Here is a 24,807-nt window from a genome sequence, read left to right as displayed (position 1 = left end):
AAATGAAATGACTAGTGATAAAAGCTCTATGCACTCAGACTGGCCTTGGTGCACAGGGGGACTGGGGACACTGGTTATGGGGGGGGGGGGGGCATATGGGATCTTGTCCTGGCCCTTTGACATTCCTGCCATTACGCCAGGGCAGGGGGTAGACTGTGGGTCCCACACAGGACTGGGGCTGTCACCTGGAGCTGTCTGCTGGTGTGGCGAAGCCCAGTCCCTCCACCACGGCAGGCTGAGCTCCCTGGCTGTAAACCACTAGCAGGTTTTATGTAGTGCTGCAAACGTTCATGCATGATGCCAGGCCTGACCTTGAGGAGCCCCAGGGCAGGAGACTGGGGACCTGCGTGATCAGCATGTTTGTTTCACTGCCAGCCTGTGGCACCACACATTTCCTTTGGGTTTAGAGTCTTCTCCCCTGTTCTACTCTGGGCCATGCCTGCTGAGCCCTGATGTATCCACAAGTGGATCTTTTTGTATCTCATCAGTAAAACAGAGCACTCTTCAGTTTTGTTTGTGGGAGGGTGATAGATGCAAGTGTTGGTTGTTTGCACAGAGATTTCACAGGCTGCAAAAACACTGTCACCTGTTCCATAAAACAGAAAAAAAAAAAAAAACAACCCAGGCTGCCAAGTGCCTACTAAACACCAGCTGGTAAGTGCCACAGCATCAACCTGCACAGCTATTGACTGTGCTCACAAGCTGAGGCAAACCTGAGGATAATCAGGCAGCCTAACAGTGACACACAGCTTAGGAAGGTGGCTCAGAGCCTGCTCTCCCTGCAGGCTCCTCTGTGGCGCGAGTGCAAGCACCTAACAAAAGTGCTGATGGTTCTTCCCCACCTGGAGATCATAACCTAGGAAGCTGGTCGCAGCTGCTGCATAGCCTGTCTTGCAGAGGCCGCTGCTGGAGGCTTCTGTGGAGTAAAACCAGACCTTGGAGCAGCTTATCACGGAAAAACCCTCAGTAAATGCTGTAGTTACCTTCAGGTTGAAGGCAATATGATGCTGGACTGAATTTCTCCCCCCCTTCCTCCCCCTCTGCCTACAATGGGAGAAGTAAACCATTGTGGTATCAGGACGTGAAGAACTACCCAAAGGCTTTTTGTTACTCTAGGTTGTGACTAAGGGAAGAACCAGTAATGGTCTGAAAATACCAAACCATAGCTCTACAGACAGTAGCCTTGTATGGCAGCAAGGGATACTTGCCTTACACTTCCCAGGGAAGGCTTTCGGCACTGAATGTATTGATGCAGTGGAAGATTGCCTAGAAAAATTACAGAGCCATAACTGTTGGGGATTTCAAGAATAAACAGGCATCTGCCTAAAATATATAAACCTGATGGTTAATTCAGACAAGAAATGGTGGAGTAGATGTCCTCTCTATCTTCCTTCCTGTCCTATGTTCTGTGATTCCTGTTGCATTGGGGGGTGAGGAAACTCTCAGCAGCCTCTCAACAGCGGTTTTGTGTCCCATACACCACTTCCTTGATCATGGTGGCTGCAGTTCTTTGTCTAGTGTTATAAAATCAATATGATATGTGAGGGTTAGTGGTATGGGATGAGTAAAAGAGTCATTATCCCATAATTTTCAGTGCTTTTTCTGCAATGGTGTAAGGCAGGTTCAGGTGATAAACAGAAGCTATGGCATATTATGCCTGTGGAGGCACAGATTTTCATCACATCAGTTGGGCAAATGTTTGAGAAGTCACTAAAATTTTTTTCCTTGCTGACTGCTTGGCTCTCCAAGGGTGCGTGACTTTGTATGAGTCTCTGGAAGCAAGGCCCCTGTCTTAAATTGGTGCAACCTAAGGTTAGGCAAAGTAGAGACAGCACTGTTCTGTGTGCATCTGCAACAGAAACTGAGCACAATAGCATGTGGTAAAACTGTGGTAACTGGGTGGTTATGTCTGCACATCTATTTTCTGGGCAATTTGAGATGGAGAGATTCCTTAGCTAGAAAGAAACCTGCAAATGCCATTTCAGACTGTTCTGCTTTCAGAAGTCTCTCACCATCTTCCATGAAACTGATGTTAGTGTAATTTCCCTGGCCCTTCCCATTTACACATGCAAACAAGGTAAGATCCAGGCTCAAAACTTTCATTGCAGAGTCAGAATGACCATAAAAGGGTATTGTGTGATGCAATCTGCCATGTCTGCTGTGTAACTGGTTACCAAGCTTCTCAATGCCCCAGCTATAATGTTTTAAAAAAATCGTCCAAGACTTGCTTTCAACTTCAGCACAACTGGAATAGAAAAGTGACTAGTCTGATGGGCTGCACTTGCGCTGATTCATGGCTAAGGATAATGTCCAAGCAAACAACAATAAAAGAAGCAATCTGCTGGAACCTGCAAACTGAAGGCTTGTCTCCTTGACACGCTGCTGCTGAACCATTTTTTCGTAATGCTCAAGGCATGTAAAGCCATGGATAAGCACTAACTGCTGTGTGCAAAGTAGTCAATAAATTGCCGTCAGACTTTTCCTTCTGTTTAACTTTTATTAAAAGAGGTGCTAAGGTACTGTACTGTATGCAGTACATCATATTTATTACCAAAATTAACAAATATACAAAACTTATACATGTAATTTTCTTACATCCATTTATTGGTCTATAATACTGCATTTGTTCAAGTAGGTTATCTACAGTATGTAAACATCCCTTGGATTGACCTCACACAGATTAGGAAAGCCCATCTAACCCATGTAGTTACCAAATATAGCTTTTTCTTTTTTTAAAATTTATTTGGCTTTCGTTGGTAGAATCTAATCTTCACATTTGGCACATGGAAGAGACATCTACAGTGCAAAAGAGGCAGACTTTCTGGTTTTGTTCTGAGCAGTTTAGCAGAGTCATGGTTTTAAAGAGCCTAGAATAAATTTACACAAACTTGATAGAAGATGGATTAGTGTTAACACCAATGACTCACAGATCAGCCGTTAAACTACAGCAGAAATTCAAAGCCTCTTCCCCAACCCTCATCCAGGTGGAAAAAAACCTCAGCCTTGTTTCTAAAGGATTAAAAAAGGACTCCGTTAGCAACAGAGAGAGGAGTTTTAGTTTACAAAGAGCCGTCTGAGATTCCAGTTTCAATTTTCTGCTTTGTGGGATTTTTTCCCCCCTCTTGTTAGCAAGCAATTTTTTTTCCTCCTTTTTAATGGGGGAAAAATAACTGGTGAGGAACAACTTTTCTGTGGTGGCAGTTTTTCAGTGAGTCAGAGATTACAGTTAGAGTTTACAGATCTTTGAACCCAGATGTATAGAGCTCAGTAAGCTGCCGTGTACAAGGGGAGAGAAAGGGGGAGAGAGAGTAACGTCATTATATTCCAGGCTTCGAGCTTTGCAATTTTGCTGTAAAAACGAGGAAAAAAACTTCCTTCCTTCTGCTTCTCATGGTTTCAAAAACGTGAGTTAATTTAACTGAGTAAAGCTGATCCAGAGAGACCTTCATTCGCACCCTTCTTCCCATTCTCATCCAAGCACCGTATTGCTATGTTTTAGGAGGCCTCACCCATGTCCATGGAAGCATCTGATGAGAATGGACCTAACTGGACACCGTTTCGCATGGAAACCCCTCTGCCATTCCTCGTCTGTTACCACAGAGCCCCGCTGCTGTCCGTGGCACCGTACATCTCGGCCAGCTTTTTGAAGCGCGGCCCCCAGTCCGTCAGGTAGTCGTAGCTCTGGTCTGAGTCTGTCGTCACTGACTGTAGGGAGCTGAGTGACTCCGCCACCGAGCCGTTCCCTTCAAACATGTACGTCTGAAGGGAGTCAAAGGGAGGTGCCCACAAGTCCATGTCAGCTTCGTACAGCTTGGCGAGCACGTAGTTGTGGACGTTGTTGTCCATGACGCACGCCTGAGGCACGTATCGGGAGAGGCTCTCTATTTCAGGGAGCATGTCTTGCCGGTTTTTCACCACCAGCTGGGCCTCCCGCGGGTTCCACATGGCAGCGATATCGAAGGCCTCTGTGTCCTCCTCCCCACCACCTTCATCATCGTACCTGACGATGTTCTCATGGATGTTCTCCTCCTCATCAATGATGTATGGCTGCTTCCGCTGGCGGCGCATAGAGAGGATGAGGAGCACAAGCACTGCAGGAGGCAACCGAGACATGGGGCCATCAGTGAGGGGGCAGACCTTGCAAGGGCTTCAGACTCTCTGCCCCCCTGTTTCCTGTTTGGTGAGCTCAGCCAGCCCCTTGGATTTAAAGAGCTGTGGTGTTTGCAAGTGGAGAGGTGTAGAAATCCCCCACCCCCTAGTCAGAATTAGCAGCTTGAGGTCCCGCTAATCTGTCCCTTTTCTTGCCTTAATTCTTAACTCTTGGTGACGCTTAGAACATGTCTATCATGTGCTTGCAATGCACTGTAGTAATACCTGAGTTACCTTTAGCTAGCCAGGTAGGTATCAGTAACAGTTTATCTGCAGCAGCCCAAAGCTCCATAGAGATATTTTTTTCCTGCTGTGTAGCCAAGTGTTGCAGCTGACCTCGGTGATGCCTCTTGGGCCGGGCACTCAACATGACATAGATGGATGGTGCTGAGGCACCATCGTGATATGTCTGCCTACACAGCAAAATGCTGAGCTAGCCCCTTAGTCTGCTCCAAAGCATGTATTTGTTTATCTGTAAGCCTCCTGCTGTCCTGTAGTGCTGGTGCTCCTCATCTCTGTGCTTCTTAACATGGGGAGAAGTGGTCATACAGGCACCAGGGCCCTTTACTGTTGAAAATGTGCCATCACCTGGTGACTGTATTTCCAGGGCTAGAACTCAGCAAAGGTTTTGAATGCTGAAATTTTGAACTGAGGTATCTAGGCTGCTTTGAAAATCCAGAATTGAGGCACCTTTACATAATTTTTCCTGTAGCTTACTCCCTGCTCCTCAAACTGTGTCCCCTGAAATTTCAGGGAATGTGTGTTTTGCACTAATGTCTCGTGACTTGAGAGAGTGAATGAAGGAAGTGAAGTTCATTTGATACTAACAGCTAACAGGGAGCATAGGAAGTCTGGCCAAGGAAAGGATGACATTTATTTGTGGACACAGAACACATGCAAGGTGCTCAGCCCCTTTATAGCAGCACAGGCACCATTTAAATGTAATGTCTCAAGGAAAAGGGATGGAGGTGGGAAATCTCCTGTCAAAGAGACAAGAGGTGGAACTGGGCTTACCACTCCTGTTTCCTGTGGGAGCATTTGATCGGAAACTGCTGAGTATGAGGAAGTAACCTGTACCCAGCCACAGCTCTCAGCACTTCTTCCTGCCATCCCTCTTTCAGGAAAACAGGGCCATACCAGACACCTTGGGGCATCTGGCAGAAATATTTGCAGGCCATAGTTTTCCCCCATTCCTACACCCCAGAGTCTGAAGCAACTGACTACACCATCTGGCCCTTGATATGGCTCTGTAAGGATGTGTGTGTCTACCTGTAGTATATCTATCTATCTATCTATCTATCTATCTATCTATCTATCTATCTATCTATCTATCTATCTATCTATCTATCTATATCTATATCTATACATACACATAGATGTGTGTGTTTGCGTCCTTCACCTTCGGTGCATCAGCAACCCCCCAGACAGAACCGAAGAGTTTGTCCCCTGCCAAGAAGAAGCCATGGGTTTACCTAGCAGGACAAAGATGCAGGCAAGGATCGCAATGAGTGCCCCTCTGCTCAGGCTGACAGGGAGGACATAGGCCTCTGCGTTGCAGGACATCACCATGCCGTCATCGTCACAGCTGCACACGTGCACGGTCAGTGTGCCTGTGCTGCTCAGCACTGGGCGGCCATTGTCACTGATCAAGATGGGGAGGTAAAAGGTGTTCTGCTCGTGTTGCCTGAAGCCAGAACGCCTCGTCAAAATCCATGCTGTATTGTCTAAAGGTAGAAAGTAAATGGAGAGAAGAGCTAATGTGCAGAGCAAATACATTCAGCAGCAAAGGAAGGTTAACAAAATCAGTCCTAGACCCACATCCATTTGTCATCTCTCTTTTTTCCCTTTGTTTTTTATCACTTTGTCACTAATCAGCATTTTGCCTCTGCCTCCCCTATTCCAGTATCTTCTCAGGCCGTATCTCCAAACCTGCAAGGCATATACACCTTAGGAGCTGCCCTTACTGCTTCTGACATAAAGTGCCCAGAGCAAACTCACAGCCTTCAGATTTAGCTAAAAGAGCTTTCAGAAAGCAAGACAGAAACGAACAGTTGAAGGCAACTTGTTGTCCCTGTTTGTTCATGCTCAGCAGCTTTTCCAGACCTCGCTCTTAAGTGCTGCCACCATTTTGGAGATGCTGGTGTATAACCCTTGTGGACATGTTAAGGTACTCCTTACGTTTTTTGATTCATGGCATAGTCGTCTGCTTGAGGCAACAAGAAGACAAAGGAAAAAAACAGCTTGCTATCCTAAAGCAGCAGCGAGTTGAAAATCTGCAACTAAACATTTTTCATTGAAATACATGCAATTTCATTGGCACTTTTGCCATTGAAAAAAGTCAGAATGCTACATGTCATCATTGGCAGAATTATTCGGCTTTATTTTGACCATTCTGCTTCATTCAGAGTGACTGCCTGCTTTTTATGAGAACTTAAATGAAAAGGAATCAAAATGATGCCCCTGAAAAAAAAAAAAAGTGACCTAACAGCCAGTTGCTGTTGGTCATTTCAAGGGAAATTCTACCTTTGAGGCTTTTTCCTCCATATTCAGCGTGTTTTTTTAAAATGTCAGAATTTCCCAGTGGCATTTGAATTCCTGTCTACCCCCTCCCTGAAATTCCTCAGACTGTGCACCATTTCCTAAGCAGAAAGAAACTGGATTCAGGAATTTATTCTTCCGAATTGTCATCTCAGGGATGCCAAGGCAAAATCTTTGGAGATCAGTGATTTTGTCAGTGCTGACTTCCAAGCTTTTTGGCTTCAGGGAGTTTTGGAAAGCGCAAGACTGAATGTCTCCAATGTGATCTGGGCCACCAGGGAGTCTAAAGGAACCTGCAGGAAAATTAGCCTGTCTTACAAACATGTCTGCAAATATTGGGCCAGCAAGGATAAATGGGGAACACAGGTACTTTTTCTCTTTGGCAGACCTACAAACTGTGACCCTGTGCAGTGATGCTGCGGGATTTTGGGGAGCTGAGCTTCATGCAGTTTCTTTTACTACTTAGTTTTGTTTCCTGTTCCCTTGGTTCAAAAGAGGTCACAGCCTGGCCACCTGCATCTCCAGGTTGTTACCAATGTACATTTGCTGTGCTTTGAAATGCAGGGTGCCAATCAGCTGTTCCCAGGTGGCTTGGAACAACGGGGCTGCCACCTGGAAATGGCAAAAAACCTTCTGATCACAAGCAGACTGAAAAAACCCAAAATATCAACAAGGGATCATTCCATTTCCTCATTATTTCCCTGTTAATTTGCTGCTAAAATTTAAATCTTGAGTGATTTTCTTCAGTGTAGAGACTCAGGCTGCATGCAGATAAATCAGCTGTATTATCTGCTGTAGTCTGAACATCAGAAATTATTTTATGGCTTTTAGGAGTGAAATCAGGAGTTTTACATACAGCCAGCTATGGCATATATGCAAACTCATGCTAGGCTTGCTAGACTTAAATTATGCTCCAAGTTCCATAGTTTGTGCTGCAGATCTTATGGCATCAGAAAGTACTGGCACATGTAAGTATTGAGATGCCAGGCTCTAGAGTTCATGGGATTAGTTTGAATTTGTGACATGTTTTTAAAAGGAATCTCAGGGTCTTTTATTTCTTGAACATCAATAACATTCAAACTCTGAAAGCATAAAATTCTGAAGTGTGTGTGCATGTCCGTATGTGAATATATAGTGAAATTGTAGTGTCTCATTAAATTATGGGATCCAAAGAGCTGGAGCTTTGAGGAAAAATCACCAGGTGTAAGACAAAATCCCCAAAGTTGCTTAAAACTGTTAATGTGTCAGTGTTTACTGATTTCACCACCTTTTTGATATACCATGCAGCTCTGAGTATGGGCAGTTGGTGTAGACAGACACAGATAAATTTCAGGAATGTGTCCCAAATCCCAGCCGAGAGCAGCACCTTGCAGCTCCCATGGTTCCTGGGCAAGGGATGTGCTACAGACAGGAGCCCTCACCTCCTGCAAACCTCCCCCTCCTCTCTGCTGGAGCACATGCAAGTGCTTTCTCTCCCTCGCACTGTTTATATGCCCTCTAGTATGTGCTCCCCAGCTATTAATACCACATCTTTTCATCACTGGGCTTGTTTTAGCATGAGAAAAAGTAGACCAAAGGGCAGAAAAAGGCAAAGCACCTGCATTTATGCTGTGCCGATGGAAATGTCTGAGTCATCTTAACAGTGCAGTAATTTGGTTGCATTTCTTTTTCCTGGGTGAAAGAGCCACTCTCTTTAAACTGACTTACAATAGAAGTCACAAATTCTATTCAGGTGACAGCAAACCTTTTTACGTAAAAATGCTCTTTGTGAGGGAAAAAGATTTTATTATTCTGAGCTGGTCATACTTCGCCTATAAAAGAAGTCACAGGCCGTGAACCTGACTGAAGCTGTGCAAAATCAGCTAGTGAAAGATCTCAAGTGTTTTTAACCATAATTATTTTTCTGCAGGCCAAACCCAAATTTCTATAATCAAATATTGAAATTTATACATGTATATATATATTTTCTCTGTGATGTGTTGACTATATCACCCAGGTCTTAAATGTTCTTGCTGATAAAATCCTGTTGGTGACTCTCAGCATTACATTTTGGCCCTTTTGTTTTGCTTTGTACTAGGCAGGCGTCCACATCATCCCTAAAGAATCTTTCTACCTGTTACTCTGCAACTGCAATATGTTGGTGCCAGAGCTTGTTGTGTGACTCATCAAAAGCCAATGCTGTTTGACGTGCTACTGCAGTGCGAAGGACATGCTGGAAAGTGATGCAGCATGGCAGAAACCGGCACACACAATTTTCTTCCAAAGTTGGTATATGCTAAGCTCCAGCCATCAGGAGAAGAGAGCTTGTGAGGACATGAAAACCCCTTATATTAATAAAAAAAAAAGCCAGCATGGTAAGGATGCACAATATTTTTGCTTCGCAGGTTTCAACACAGCATCTTTGGCTTGCAGAGGGCTGGATGGTAGCACTTAGCTGCAGCGCTGAGCAGATACTGAAGACTGCAGCACGGTGGGTCCTGTGCCTGTGTGGCAGGAGGTGAAAACTGTTTTTCCTGCAGGCATGCAGGCTGGTATCTTCATGTGGTTGTGAAAGAAAGCCACAAAGCATCTCTTTCCTGCAGTTTTCTGTCCCACTGGAAGTGATGTATCTTCCTAGACAGGTCAGGGGAATTAACCACTGTGTAGGTCCAAATCTGAGATCAGAGCTAACCACCACCCTTCTTGCAAGAAAGGCTTGGTTTCTCTCTGTATGCATCCGTACAAGAACTGGGGATGATTAGCCCAGAACTTCTGCTAGTGTTTAAAAACTAATTGTAATAATTATGAATAGTTAGGAATAATATAAAGAAATGTTTCACCAGCAGTGGGAGAAAGAGCAAGGAAGCAGGCATTACAGACACCATCAGCTCAAGAAAGGGGCCACATTTTTTCTTGGGGGTTTTTAGCTCACTGCTTTTGTGCTCTGCAAAGTGTGAGGTAGACCACAGTTTTAGGGAAGGAAGAAATAGCTAAAAACTTTCCTAGGACAAATTTAAATGCAAGCGGGAGGACTGCCAGAGGCTTCCAATGATGGGCCTCGTGGTGGTATATCACTGATGCCTGCACCCATTAAAATGGCTACTCTTGTCATCAGTTCCTGGTACTCAAAGATGGAAGGCAGCAGTTTAGAGTTTAATCTGGAAATGCAGTAAGTTTATTCTGTTGTTCATCCCACTCTTACAGCAAGCTTCTTCTGTCAAATTTTTCCCAGCATAATCTTGCCTGGATTTAGAAGTGGGAGAAGATGACTTGCCAGTGCCCTACATCAGTAACCAAAGAGATGGGAGACCCCAGCTCAGTTCCCTGCTTCATCCCGTATATCCTATACGGCTTTGGGAAATCACTTGGGTCCAGATCTTTACAGATACATGTCTCTCTCCCACTGATTTTATTGAACTCAAAGGGAACCAGGCATGTAAGTACTTAATTTCTCCTTGCCCCAGATCCCTGTCTATAAAGTGGAGAACAATAGGATTTCTCTGTTTGCCAGAGATACGTGGAGAAAGGATAGACTGATGAAGTTCTCAGACACTGAAATGATGAGGGCCAAAGAAATATGTAAAACAGCTCATCAGAATGCAAACTGTGATCTATCTGTTGCTCAGCAGAAATCAAGGTTTTAATTGTTGCCAGGAAGGCTGCATGTCTTGCACTTTCTCTTATTGCGATATCGGACAACCAAGTAATCAGCACAATTGCTACTCTTAACAACGCCTTCCCACAGCCTGGGAAGCATTGCCATCTCCTATTTATGTGCACAAGCTATGACTAGCAAGGTGGGTTCTGCTTCTTGTCCTACCACCCTGTGACATACAGTATAGCTACCTGCTCTGTGACTAAGTCATGTAATTTATATAGTCCTTAGTGGTCCCAAGATGAAAATATAAATATAAATTATGGTTACTGAAATGACTACTGCACTCTAAATTGCTGAGGCAGTAAATTAATCCTTAATGTGTATATTTCAAATAGTCAGTGGTTTGATTCTTAACATTTTTATTTCAAATTTGTAACCAATAGTACCCTAAGCTTCTTGTGATATATATCTCTGGAAAACTGGTATTTTACAGAGAGTGGGAGGCACAGCCATTCAGTCACTGCTGTCACTATAAATTATCGCAAGTATGGCCTTAGAAAAAGTGCATCTGATGCTGGGAATTTTGTGTGTTTCTGTTTTTAGAACAATGCCTTGAGGATGAAATGAGTCTAGTTTGCCAAATGCTTTAGCAATAGTTGTTTTTTGTTTGTTCACTTATTTGAGCAATATATATTCAAAAAATAAAAAAGAGGGAAACAATGGGAAAGAGAAGGGGATAAAAATGGAAGAAATTTTGTGGGAGGCTTCAGGGACACTGTAGAAAAAAATTACTTTGGGTATGAAAAAGCATTAACATGCTGGAGGGGGGCTCCAGACTCTGCAAGTAGCATGCTTTAAGACATGTTTATTTAGTGAAGGCAGGGGCTTTTTTATTAGCCTCTATGTTGCTCTTTCATACGCCTGCAGAGGCACAGACAGGGGCTTATGGAAGTAAGTGTGACAAGTAGGCATGTGTGGGAGCAGTGGCAGGCAATCTGCTTGAAGACTGGCCATGTATGTTGCAGGTGGCTAGTCTTTCTCCCCATTTATTCTGGAATCACTTGCTGATTTGTGGTACTTGACACACTAAACTCTTACTGAAATCCAGCCCATTCATATTGACTTTCAAAGCTCTGCACCAGGTCATTCAGGCTCTTTCCCCATGAAGGCTGGTGTGGACTGGACCTCAGCATCTGCCCATGGAGATCCTCTATCAGCAGCAGTCAAGTAAAGGTGTGCCATGGTGGGGCTTTCCTGCAGGCTATAAAACCACCAAAGCTTCCCAAAAAGAAGCAAATTCCACTGGTTAGAATACTCAAATGCCAGCACTTTGCCTTGAATCTTCCCACTGGTGTTTCAGCTTCTACTTAGCACATCTTACACAGACTTTTAGCTGGACACCAAGTTACCCGCATAAGGCTCTGCATCTCCTCCCTCCCTCCCTTCCTTTCCTAGGGAAATGAGTATGTGCAAAGAGGAAGAAAAAAAGTGCTTGGGGAAAAAGATTTGGAACGGTACAAGAACCTTCCCTTTCTGTGCCTGGGAGAAAACATGAAGAGCACAAAAAAAGAGCAATGTAATTCTCTTCAGATTTGTCTCCTAGTTCCAGTTGCTATCCTACCTTTAAGCATCTCCTTTTGAACGAATGCAATTTCCACTCCAGTAATCTGAGATGCCTGCAGCCTGACCACAAGACCTGAATTTGCACAAAACACTGGCACATTTCCTTAAAGAAGAAAAAGAGGCCTATTGCTAGAGAATATTTATTGAGAAGAAAATATCATATAGCCTTCAAGTATATTAAGTAATATGTAATTTTATCACTGCCTTTAAGGAGCAGGTGTCACTTGGTATTATTTGAAATGGCAGTCTTATCACACACTATAAGTCACAGCCTCTCAAGTCCAACTCAGGCATTAGAAATTAGAGTAGCTAACTGTCTGTGTCCACTCTGATTACCTTGATTGTCCCTTAGAGTAAAGTTGGGGTTGTTGGCTGCCTCCGGAGCCAGGCTGTAGTAGAAGTGCTGACCCTCCTGTGGGTCGTCCCTGTCAATGGCACTCACTGTCTGGATCAGCTACAGAATATGAGAACAAAGCAGAAGCAGGCGAGAAGCAAAATATATATAATATAAATCAACAAACATAACATATAGTTAACATATAATTTTTATATAGAAATAAAAGCAACTGTAACTTCTGAATAAAACTCTTGCAGAGGTATAATAATTAAACCAAGAAGAGACTCAAAACCTTGCAGGTTTCATTTATTTTGCTCTGATCATGCAAATCACATTTAAACAAAGGAGGAGATAGTCTGTTTGCTTCAAACAACAGACATTCTTGTGCATCCCTATCTTCTGTTGCATGGTTCTTTTTTCTTTTGAGGGCTCAGGGTGTTCAGAAAATTCATTGTGCATTAAAGAGCTTGTAAGAAAGTCCATACTTACTTTCAGCATCATTTCGCAGGTAGAAAAGAACTTCAGGTTGAATTTTTTATCACTGTTTTAATTTTAAATCAATTAAATTCTTCCCAAGGTGTCCGTGGAAAAGAAAGAGAGAAACAGCAACTCTGCATGTGCAATAAATAACACCATGGAAAGAAACTAAGACAATGCTAAATCCAGAAAGAGATTTGCCACCTCACCTTTAGAGGTTTAGTAAAGTAGGTCTAACAGCTTGAAGCACAGTGAGCTATAGCTCTGTCTGAATAAACATGCTGACATCTTTTTAGACAAGGAATAAATCTTCACCTGGATTTTTGCATTTGAAAGTTATTTTTGGATTCAAAGGCAAATGACATACTCACAAAGACTTATGTACCACCTTAAAACTGATTTCAGAACTTTGCCAAATGTGACAACAGAATTTGTCTTTCTCCACTGAAGGAAGTATTCCAAATTAGTGTGCATGTCTCGGAAAGCTTATTATTTAGGACCTCAACCTTCAAAACCAGGAAAAAGGCTACAGAATGGTTTCTATTCCCTATGTTATTAAGGACCTCTGTAAATTGGTGAGATGAGACTATCCTGTATGTGATAGTTGTGAGTACAGTTGTCCCAGCAGTGAGTAGCTATTTCATTCTGCTTCACAGCAAGCTGGGATAAGCTTCAGCAAACACACAGTGGTATTACTGGCATAATTTTTCCTTCACAAATCATGAGTGGTGTGTCTGTGTGTTTAAACCATGCTAGTCAACTCTGAATTAGGAGAGACAAGTCTGCACTGTGGGCCCTGGGTGGTGAAGCACCGGGTCGCCTCCACACAAGTGATCAGCAGTAGAGCTTGCACCAGCTCCAGCAAGGGACCATGCTCCCTCCACAGCATGTCCATCTGTGACACCGGCAGACCTCGTTCAAGGGCTTTGATGCAGTTTTGGAAGTGAGGGGAACAAAGAGGCTTCTCCGCCTGCTTGGAGGTGCTGGTTTACAGTGGGCTGAGTGGGAAGTCCTGTGTTGTCTATGACTGTCTGGTATCTCCAGTTCACAGCAGAACGGATTGTTTGGCACCCCTTTGAAGCTGATGTAGTATGTTACACCCAGCTCCTATAAGTCCAGGGGTGCTTAAGGCTCTTATAAATAGGGTCTTTTAACAGTAAGCCTTATCTATCACATGGGCCAGGCTGACTCCACTCTTCGTTGCTGCTACAGGACACAGCGGGTGTTTGCCTGCTGGCACCTGCCCGAGAGAAGGCTTTACTTCCGTCATGAAGTGTATTATATAGTAAGCCTGGAAACTACTGCGAGAGAAAAAAAGAGGTGCTATATACAATGCCGATCCCAGTGCAACATGCTTGCTTTTGCAAAGCAGCACAGACAGCTGCTGAGGAGAGTTCAGATGAAACGTGTGGTTAGCTGAGCCCTCTCTCCAACGGTCACCCTTTCTGGCACGCTGTCTCAGTGGAGGACAGCACCCTCTTCCCAGTGCCCGGCGTTACTAGCGTTTCTCACCTGCCCGGCTTTGGCGTTTTCACAAACAAAAGCTTCATAAAACCTTGCAAACTCTGGGGCGTTGTCATTCACATCCAGGACTTTCACGGTCACGGAGACACTGCCCACCTGGGATGGGTTGTCTGGAAGGAGGAGGCACAATGTAAAGGAAGGCAATATATGGGAGGAAGAAGAGGGTGCTCCTCACTCTGCTCAAGACATAAAGTGGCTTTTTCACTACTGACTCATGTTAAATGATGTTTCCCCATGGGGAGCTGCGGTTGCTTGCGGGTTGTGTGACTCAGAGTAAAGTTGCAAATGCTGCTCTCTGCCTATCCTGGCTTCCCACCTAATCACATCTTTTTCAAACAAATTCCATGAAAGACTTCAACCTGGTTCAGTCCAATGGTACTATTTCCATAACAAAAGTTTTAGACAATGCCTTGTGTTTTTTTTATTATTGCCTTTTGACTGGGCAATACTGTTTGTTGAGCCTCAATACTAGTGGCACAAATTAGGAAGGGATCTTTTAAGGATAGCCTTGTTATTTAGAGCTTTCTGAAAGTGGTAATTCTGCAGTTCAGATATGTTTTTGCTCAGAATTTATGTTCCTTGAACTCAAAAATAGTGTCAAGTCTTTGATACTTTGTACAGGGGTTTAAAATGTAGTAACACACGAATTTGTACAGAAAAGCTTTCACTGAAGCTTAAAATTGCAATGAAATTTTTACATTGTGCGTGACATAATTTGTGATATTTCTGTCCCACTGGTTCATTAGCTTTCTTTGCCAGTAAATCCATATATCATTTCCGATATTCACAATTTCCAAACTAAGTGGCCACAGAATAATTTTTTTCTTACCCTGTTTTTCTGCCCCAAAACATCTTTTTTCCCTTATTTAATGATACAAAGAAACTCTAAGCAGCAAGAAAAAAATAAATTAATCAATAAGAGGTTAGAAAAGGTGCAAAAATCCAGAAAATTCTTAAAAAATAGTGTTCTCATATTCTTTTTAGCCATAACACTTTGTGCATTTATCTCCAGATATATCTCCCTTTATAGCTAGAAATTGTATGTTCAAATAAACAATGGAGCATTTTCTTACACTCTGGAATTTTCTTAAATGTTCAGTGTACTGTATCCATAACATATGTTAAATTGTATCATTGAGATAATGCTCTTTAACTATATTGTTTCTCCCTAATTTCTGATTTAATCCTTCTAGTATTTATTTGTTATTAATGAGTAAGGATAGTTAATCCTTAATTCCCACATGTCCATACATATCTTGGTAATAACCTGTCACTGTGGCAGATGAATGTCTGCATTTACACTCTTAGGAATATTGATCTAACTTTTAAAACTAGCAGCTTTATTGTGGAGTGCACAACTATAACATTTTCGAAAATATTCACTGAATTAAAATATTGTGCTGCACATGTACAGAGGTTTGATGGAGGATGAGTCAAAGGGAGACACGCTTTCATATTGCTCTCACCCTCGAGCGCTGCTACAGGGGCAGCTTTTACAGCCTCATGTGTGTATGTGGATTTACATGGCATTGCAATGGATATTGGTGGCTGATAAGAAAACTAGCAGCAAAAGAGATGGGAGTGAGATCCTCCCATGTCACCAACTCCTCTCATTACTAAAAAGGGGACAGAAAGGTATTGTGTGCTAGAACAGCCTGCAAATATGTGGCAGAGTCACCCTGGCTCTTGTGAAATGCTCCCTCTGCTAACTTCAGGCTGGCTGATTGCATTTTGGACAAGCTTCTTGAAACGCTTTGCCTCTCAAACTGCCCCATATCTCTGGTACAGCCTGGGTGTGCAGGGAGCTCTCTCACACTTGAGGAAAGCTTCTGCAAAGCTTCTGCCCCTCAGCAGATAAACTGAGATCCTGAGCAAAAGCTATGTGGACAAAAAAGATTTCAGGTAGATTGCGTGAAACTTCTGTTTTATTTGCTTATATATCCCAAGCTCCTTTGTGAAGCTCACATCTGTTAGTATTTCGAACTCAGCTAGATTTTTCATACTGATGCTATGAAATGATCAGCATCTCTTTGGTCTCATAGCCTCGGTAAATACCTGGCATGGATGAATCGTGAGCTGAGTTTTAGCTCATTGTAAAACCCAAAAAGCATAATAAGTTCAGTATACTAGAAGATTCTAAAGCACTCTGGCCCAAATTATTTGTGCAGCAAGCAGATGGTGATTACAGTTACCTGATGTTGAACCGGAGCGGATTTCAAGTAGTGACCTAGCAGTGTAGGGTCATTGGTGCCTACCACGACGTACATCACTCAATCCTCCCAGGTAGGACTGGCAGCTCTGGCAACTGTGCAGCCTTTGCAGCATCTGCTTTACCTGCCTAGCCCTTCTGAACGGATAGAACCCTTGCAGAAACACATCAGGAAGTGTTTTAAATAAATCTTTGGAATACTAATGAATTGAAAAAGCAGCACTCTGCATTTAATTGCCAGCCTCTACTCCCACCACCCTGTGAAAAGGAGCATGAAAAATAAATAAAATGCAGTATTCGCTTGTTGATGTCAGAAGAACAATACAGTTAATAAGCCTTCCCACTCAGTGCATAAGAACATGTGAACTACTGAATTCAGGTCTCTCAGGCTGCTTTGTCTATTGTATCTCTTTAATCTATGTACAGTCTGCTTTCTCCTTACTCAGCTCCATGGCCAGCACAGTGATGTTGTGCCAAGAAACGTCCTCCCGGTCAAGAGGTCTTGCAGTCATCAGTGCTCCTGATGTAATGTCGACATAAAAGAACCGCCCCGGATCACTGCTCCTGTCAATCGAGTATCTGCAAAAGTACGTATTAAAAATGTTAGGCAACCCTTGTGAAAACTGTGTGTTATAGCCAATGAAGTACCCGAGTAATCAGAATACACAGCAGAGCCACATTCTTCCACAACCTAGTTATGTGCTCCATTGACTTGCATAGATACAGAGTGAGATGCTCAGAAAACTAGGAGTTTACATGTCTAATGGCATTTAACAGTGAGTACTACTTGGGTGGAGCTGGAAGACAGGAAGATTTAGAGGAAGAAGCCTCAAAGCAAGCACGGCTCAGCACAGGAACATCTGCTTTACAGAGAAAGTCTGTCAGTGAGGAGTGTGATTTCTTTTTCTAAGCAAAATAATTATGCCCCTTCCTTGGGCACAATTCAGACAGGATGAAAATGACTTTACATCAGTTCATTCTCTGGGCACTTAGGCTGATGTGCCTAGGTCCTTTCCCTGTGCTTTTGTATTCTCTCCTCCCTGAGGGCAATAAACTCCACCTGCATCTTGGACCACCCTACTGATTGAGCCACGTCAGTGCAAGGGCGATGATGAGTGGCTTTCTCTTATCAGCCAGCCAGAAAAACAGCTCCCTCTGTGAAGCTGATTGATCATAATTACTGAACCTGCCTGGCCAATATCATGCCAGTTTAATGCTGTGAGCAAGCTCCTTGCATGTGAAAGCAGGAGAGTGTGGTGGTACCTGCAGGCTAGAAAATTCCAGCAGGAAGGCAGCTGATTGACAGGTGTCACGCTGTACTTGGTCAGAGGGACTGTTTTGCAAGGTGTGTAAAATATTCAATACCTTTGCTCTTAACAGCAGTTTGTATAAATTGTCTTCCTAGCTAACTATGTTAATGTGGTAAGACATTCTTTGGCAAAAGCTACACATACACCTAGGTAAATGCCACAGCCTAGAACAGAGCCCAGACTTACTTCCATTTTTGATGGTTCTTTCTTTGAAGCTGACGGGAATTGAAAGCATTAGTCATAACGGATGCTGAACAGGTCTTTTCTTCTGAATTTTCTCCTTTCAGCACAAATGCCTTCACTGGAACAAGCATGCCAGCCTGATCTTTATATAGGTACTTACTAAACTGGGATATAAAATACTATTGAGCTTTACTGTTGGGAAATTCTTTTACACTTTTTTTTCAGAAAAATCAAAAAGGGTAGGATGGTGGGTTTGCATTCCTTTCCTTCCCAGTCCTTCCCATCTTTTCTTAAATAAAGAGATTTCTGAGGCATTTAATTTATTTAGGAAATAGGTACAAGTGTTGGTATATTTTGCTATAATAATTAAACTTGTATGAGGGCTATAAGAAGAATTTCTATCTGACAGTTTAAAGCCAATGAGTATCTGAAATTTAATAAGGCCTTGTGATTAGTGGTGCACTATTAATCATTGGTGTCAAGAGGCACACGTGAAGTCTTTGTCTGGATTTTCCATGTAAGTTCTCCTGTTAATGATACCTGCTCCTTCACACTCATTTCCACTGTACTCTAGGTAATCTTCCTGAATCACTTAACAACAATCACAGCGTATTTCCAGCCATCAGAATTTCACAGGCTGGGAGACCAGGTACTGGATGCTGGGAAAATGAGGATTTGAGAGTTCCCCCGTGTTTAGTGAGCTCTTCTGAAATGTGTCCTAGGTTTTTTCATACTTGAAAAAATGGTCACAGTTTTAATTTCAGGTGGATTTCAGCTTGTGTAACAAAATATGCATCTGGGATTTTAGTTTTCTTATCTTGCCTTGCCCTGTGCAAAGTGAACTCAGAGCAAGCCTAAAACATTGCCAGACTGATACTGCACAGAGTTGGCATGGATAGAGGAGACTGCGTGAGAGGCAAGGAGAACCAATTCTCAACATCTGCATTTTAGATAGCATTACAAATGGTATTTATTCTTTTTTTTCCTTTCTTCTACCCAGTCATTTACATTTGTATGTATTAGGTGTGTGGGAGGAAGGAGGGAAGGAGGGATGGAAGAAAGGAAGGTGGGAAGGAAGACAGTAGAAAAAAGAGGAAGAAAGTTGGAAAGGAACAGAGTTACAAAGGATTTTCTGTGTATTTGCAACTTTTTAATGTACCTTTGGTGATGCACTCTGTGTTTTATAGAGTGCTGTTTCATCAAGGGTAGTCACTAGAAAGCTCTGAAGAAAACTAAGAAAAACCTCATTAAAAATAACAATGAACACTTCTACCCTCTGATAGTCTGCAGAATTATTCTTATACTATTTTAAGCAGATTAGCACAAAGCTGTTTGCACTGCAGTGTTTGGATAATGCTAGACAGTAATCAGCAAAATAGGATGCAAGTGAAAAAGAGTTTAGGGTAATGAAATTCTGATGCAGACAGTATAATACTTAGTTTTATTGAAGAATTTGAGACAATGTCATGAGAAGTATGATAACCTTATAATGTAGGTAGAAAAGATAGGTATATTAAGGTAGCAGAGATGAAAAAAATAATTAGAGCAGCAACACCGAAAGCAATATCATTAAGAAGAACAGACTGTGTCTGCTCAGATCTCTTGGCTGAAGCCCACAGAGTTGCTCATATATAGATTTCATTTCCTTTAAAACCTCCAAATACTCAATGTTTCAACTCCCTCCTGTATTTCCCAGGGCTGTTCCCAAACGCACATAATTCAGAAGCTGGACTGACATGAGGCTTGGCAAACAGAAGCTCAGCACCCAAAGCATTTCTTAGATGAAAGAAGACGCCAGCCTGCTGGGATTATTAACTTGCAGTCACTTGGAGCTTCTGCAGGTTGTGAAAATTAGTATGTGGGCTGGCCTTGGAGAAAAACAGTCCTCTCTGATAAACTGGGCTGACTTGGCAGCCACTATGGAAAAGAGCACTGTGATCACACAAATCTGCTCTTTTGGCTCCTTGCTGAGTTGCAGCTACGAAGCTCCCAGGGCTGTAAATACACCTTTACCTTTCTTAACTCCTCATGGGAGTATCTAGCTCTGCAGCTTTGACCAGACACTATATAATTTAGTGGTTCATGAATATTTATTAGTATGCATTCAATCTACTCCAAAAGTAGCTGTGTGTTTGAGCTGTTGACAAAGGTAGGCTTTGAAAGAGAAGGGGGAGAAAGGAGAAGCGAGTTGACTACCTTCCTCTTGGTATGGCAGCTGATTCTCAGTGATGCTGTCAGGTTTTGTGCCAGCAAAGACACGAGAGTCTGTTGTTTTTTTAAAAAATGTATGCTATCAGGACATGCCTGACCAGTTCATTGTTATGCTAGATGCAGATGTTCCTTATACCACAGAAAAGGTGAGGATGAGCTCCTGCACTGCTTTGACAGTCATAGCAGAGCCCCTCTATGTGTGGGATGTGGTTTGACTGAACCCACTGATGACTTCTACTGGCTGAAAAGAGAAAGTCCCTCCCACCTGCGCTGTTTCAGCCCCATCACTGCCCCACCAACCCGTACCAGGGAGCGCTTGTGGGGGAGCAGACAAAGAAATGACAGACCTGATGGAGTTGTTGGTCACATCTGGGTCCTTGGCAGAAATGATCTGTATGGTGGTTCCAATCTCCACATCCTCGGGCACTTCCACAAAGTAGAAGCTGGGCTCGAACACAGGAGGTTCGTCCACATCTTCCACGCTGATGTGGACGGTGGTGGTGTCGCGGAAGGGACCCAGGTTCAGGAACCGCATTTCCAGGTGGGGGTTGGCACCCTCTACTTTCAACGTGTAGCTTTTCTTGCTCTCAAAACTTAAAGGCTGAAGAGAAGCATTAGGGACACTGAGCCATATGATTTAAGCCATATAACTGCAATTTTCTGAAGTAAAAGATGTCCTCTAATATAAACCGATACTTCTTTTTTTAAAATGAACCTTTACTATGACTTTTATTATAAGGGTAATGAATGAAAATATTTACAGATGGAGACAAAGCATTACAGATGGAGTGACAGTAGCATTAGAAATGGCACCATCTACATTTTTTTTTTTTGATAGTTGAACTGAAAAAGCTAGGAGAAATATTTGCAGATCACTTCAGAATACATATTAATTCATTCTTCCTGATGAAATGAAAATAAAAGTGGCCACACCACCATTATGTTGTGATTAACACAGCATGTTTTAAGCCACTCTGAGGAAGACTTCTACAGGTGAAACAGACAGTATGGGAGCACCTGAAAATAAGGTAAAGATACAGAGTCGGTTCCTCAAAAATGGGTGCAGTGGCACGGACAAGGATGCTCACACATGAGGTGGAGGTCCTAGTCAGCATCTTCTTTTCTCCCAGAGATCAGTTTCATCTCAAGAGAGCCCTGACTGCCAAGCTGCTAAAGGGCTCTAGTGGAAGCAGGGGACATGGTCAACCTCTCTTGTGGGATCCTGTTCCACTTTTTATCAGTAATTCATCCTTCCTAGAAGTGGGTTTTTTCACCTCCTCTTAGTAAATGTCCTAAACACAGGTTCACAATCCAGGTGCACTGAGTGTTAGGGTTTGAATCTCCTGCCTGCCCAGAGAATAATGTAATTTCAGAGCATTATGAGATCCCCCTGACCTGTTCCTGTGGAAGCCCTTCCACTTTGTACGAAATACTCAAGTATTATTTGAAACAGGGAGTGGGAATGGCTCTTTTTTTCCTTTCTTTTCTGTCTTGAGATAATGGATAAAGGGGGGACAGCTTTCTCTATTACTAGTTTCATGAAATTGATTTCCTATCTAGATAAAAGGACTTATTTGATGAACATGTGTATAGAAATAATTAATGCTGACACTGAACCTCTCAATAAAAAAAATTTTCACCTCTCTTCCCTCTTCTTTTCACAGATCCCTGAAGAACATAAGGCCTCTCCAAAACCTGCTTGAAACTAAATGGAGAATTCCATATTTAATGTGCAATTTACCAGTCCTGATAAGAGATGACTAAAAGCATCTGATAAACCAGACTGACACTATGGAAGGATCAGGCCAAAATATATAAAAATATTTTGCCAGATGAAGTACATCTTTGGAGGACACAGTCAGACTTCCCAAGTTGCAGTTAGAAGTTACAAGCAATCCTGCTGTAGTTAAATGGTTACAACCCTTTATCTTTATATTCTGGGGAGTTTTAACGCTGAAAACCAGCACAACTGGATCCCCTTAGCTGGCATAGATCCTGAAGAAGACAAACTTTCTACCAGGAAAGAAATGGCCCTGTTCTTAGGGTTTCCCAGTGGGACACATTCCTTTTTGTTACATGAATGGCTTTCAGAGCAGGTGGCTTTACTTGTATGTGGGGATTTGAACATCATGCGTGGACTGCCATGCACAGCCTCAGTTCATTCGGACTATGGTAAGATCACTGCTCTTCTCACCCAACACCTTTGCTTTTCCTATTCAACTCTTTCTTTTTGAAGCCCTACCACCAGATGGAGGCAAGGAGATGGGCAGGAAAATAGAGGAGGAGGATGTCAATGCAACTGGAAGTCAAAGGTACAAAGATCATTACTATAGCAGTGAAGTCGTCCTTGGCCAGTCATAACCCATCTCTTCTCTGCCCTGCTCAATAGTGCAGCCGGCCAATTCTGCAGCCAAATTTGTATTAGTTTAAGCAACATCAGCCGAAGTTTCACACTCAGTCATGGCAGGAGTATATGCCATGGGCCTCAAAACAACCCCTGAATTCAGTGGAGGCTTCAGTACTTGACTACTGCCACAAGAGCTTCTTTCGTCAAATGTGGAAAATGCAGTGACATACAAAAGCTCATGCTGCCATGGTAAAATTACCAGTACTGATGTGCTGCATAGGAATGTCTGATGAAAGACTGGACTTCTTGGGATTATAAAACTAAAACTCACTCAGCATTTAGTACATGGGGCTGAGGAATGAATCCTGGAAGAGGAACTGGTTTTCTTGTACCGAGGAGATGAATGTCCACTGTCACTGGAGATGCTGTGCAGTGGTACAGTATGAACTGTGCAACCTGTGGCAGCAGGTACAAACAGATGATTTGAAACTTGCTCCTGCTGCCCTTAGTTCCACCTGGGAAATCAGTGATGGCTGCAGGCATAGCACTTGCCAGCAAGAATTTAGCTAGATCTACAAACATATTACAGAGTCATTATGGTCTACCAGTTGCATATTTATGCATTGTAAAACAGCAATAAAATATGTTCACATGACCAAACAACACTTATTGTCCATCTGGCAAGGAATGTGCAATGCAAAACTGCCTAAACATATAATAAGAAAGAGGCCATTACATTTCATGGTTTCTTGTGTGAAAAAAACTGCATGAGAAACATTGCATGTACACTAAAAAGCTAAGTTATAAAAAAGGCAGTTAAATCACAGAAACACTTAATAGCTATAAAACTGAACTATGTTATGAAAAGACATAATCACCTAGAATGATCAAGTTAGAAAAATGAGAAAATTCAAGCAAGTGTGCTAGGCCATCACATTTTTGATGACCCCTCAGTTTGCCTTGGACTCCTTCATTGTCAGCAGTGGCTTTCCCTCCTCATGCTCTCATTGCCAGCGCCTCAACACTGCTGCCCCCCTCATCAGATCTGGCTTCCACAGGTACATTCAAACCTCTTTCCAACACTGGTCCCATGGGGACAGCAAGCAGGTTGCCTTCTCCTGCAAACCGAACATGCTGCAAAACACAACCAAGAGGAGAAGCAACCCATGGAAACCTCGCCTTGCCCTCACCCTCCTTCCCCCAGTGCTGAGGCAGGCACCGAGCGGTGTGCCATGCAGGAGGCATATGGCAAGGGCCGCTGTGCCTGAGCGGGCAGGCTCAATGACACTGGGTAACCCACCACCCTGCCCGCTACGGGCAGCGTGAAGGCCAAGGCAAGGAGAAGTGGGGGCTCTCACCTGCATAAAGATCAGCCTTACAGGCAGGAGCTTTGAAGGAACCATAACTCTTCTGGGGGTGCTCAAAATTTTGTGGGATTAATGGGCTAAGATAAGTGGCCACAAGACCGCAAGTGGTGGTCTTATCTGTAACTGTAAATTCTGACTTTTTGATGCCCGTGACAGAAGTGCTAGTTATTTTCTCTGGGCAATCGCTCTAGAAAAATGAAAGAGAAAGTTTTTCTTTCTTTCAAAGAAGATCTCAGTCTGGATTTAGAAATTCTTTCTCTCTCTCTCCCCACTACCCCTTTTTGATATCTTTTTCTATAAACACCAGTTGAATTGTGTTTTTTTTCTTTTTGTTTGAGTGGATCCAATGGACAACCTTCCCAACGTTTGTGTATTGATAAAAGTAACATTATAAAAAACTACAGGCATATATGGAATTTTACAAACATTTATATACAGTAGGTGGATTGAGCAGTATGTACCTGATGCCAACACATACCTGGTATGATCGATGACATAATTTTTTATAATTCCTTCTCCTGACATACATGAACTTCTAGTAAAACTGTATTCCTAACAGCAAAAGTCAAGCTTATTGAAAAATTTACTCCCATGAAACTATTTTCTTTCATCAATAAATGAGTGAAAAATTATTTTAGAGCTTGCATTCAACATCTATTTCATCCCAGCAAACATGCTTAACTTTAGGGACTACTGCACATAAACAGGAGTTGGAGAAAGGTGACCATAAATACATGCTTAAATGCTTTGCTGTAGGGCATGGAGGTTTGCAGGGTCAAGTCTCTCCGATGTGTTGTTCCATTTTAGTGCACAATTTAGTCCCAGGCTATTTAAATGGAGACTATACTTCCTTATTAGTACACTAGATATGCTTAGGCAGAAATATAGTTACAATTTCATAACCTAGAAACAGAGTTGAACTTCAGCATTTATGTAAGACTGTAGAATAAATATC

At 42.7% G+C, this 24,807-nt stretch overlaps 1 protein-coding gene and 2 long non-coding RNA genes across 4 annotated transcripts in view; 2 read left to right on the top strand and 1 right to left on the bottom strand.

Moving 5' to 3' along the window:
• Positions 1–3,587, top strand: part of LOC129784176 (uncharacterized) — a 52,865-nt gene extending 49,278 nt beyond the window's left edge. For both annotated transcript variants that reach the window (XR_008746621.1, XR_008746622.1), the window contains one exon: positions 3,500–3,587. This is a non-coding gene — a long non-coding RNA (uncharacterized LOC129784176). The remainder of the gene's footprint in view (positions 1–3,499) is intronic.
• Positions 3,588–3,590: 3 nt separating this feature from the next.
• On the top strand, positions 3,591–24,491 carry LOC114013945 (uncharacterized). The gene is made up of 4 exons (XR_003557219.2): positions 3,591–3,669; positions 8,765–9,041; positions 9,899–10,102; positions 21,803–24,491. It is a non-coding gene; the product is annotated as an uncharacterized LOC114013945 (long non-coding RNA).
• The window catches only part of CDH20 (cadherin 20), a 116,668-nt gene continuing 95,452 nt past the window's right edge, over positions 3,592–24,807 (bottom strand). Inside the window, exons 7-12 of the mRNA XM_027795734.2 lie at positions 20,486–20,739; positions 16,877–17,013; positions 14,214–14,335; positions 12,224–12,341; positions 5,622–5,873; positions 3,592–4,091 (exon numbers count right to left, since the gene is read on the bottom strand). Of these exons, the coding sequence (XP_027651535.1) occupies positions 3,592–4,091; positions 5,622–5,873; positions 12,224–12,341; positions 14,214–14,335; positions 16,877–17,013; positions 20,486–20,739 (1,383 nt within the window). The remainder of the gene's footprint in view (positions 4,092–5,621; positions 5,874–12,223; positions 12,342–14,213; positions 14,336–16,876; positions 17,014–20,485; positions 20,740–24,807) is intronic.

Source organism: Falco peregrinus, chromosome 3, assembly GCF_023634155.1.
Source record: "Falco peregrinus isolate bFalPer1 chromosome 3, bFalPer1.pri, whole genome shotgun sequence".
NCBI classification, from domain to species: Eukaryota; Metazoa; Chordata; class Aves; order Falconiformes; family Falconidae; genus Falco; species Falco peregrinus.
Note: the sequence above shows the minus strand (reverse complement) of the source record. Positions and strands in the feature narration are given on the sequence as shown.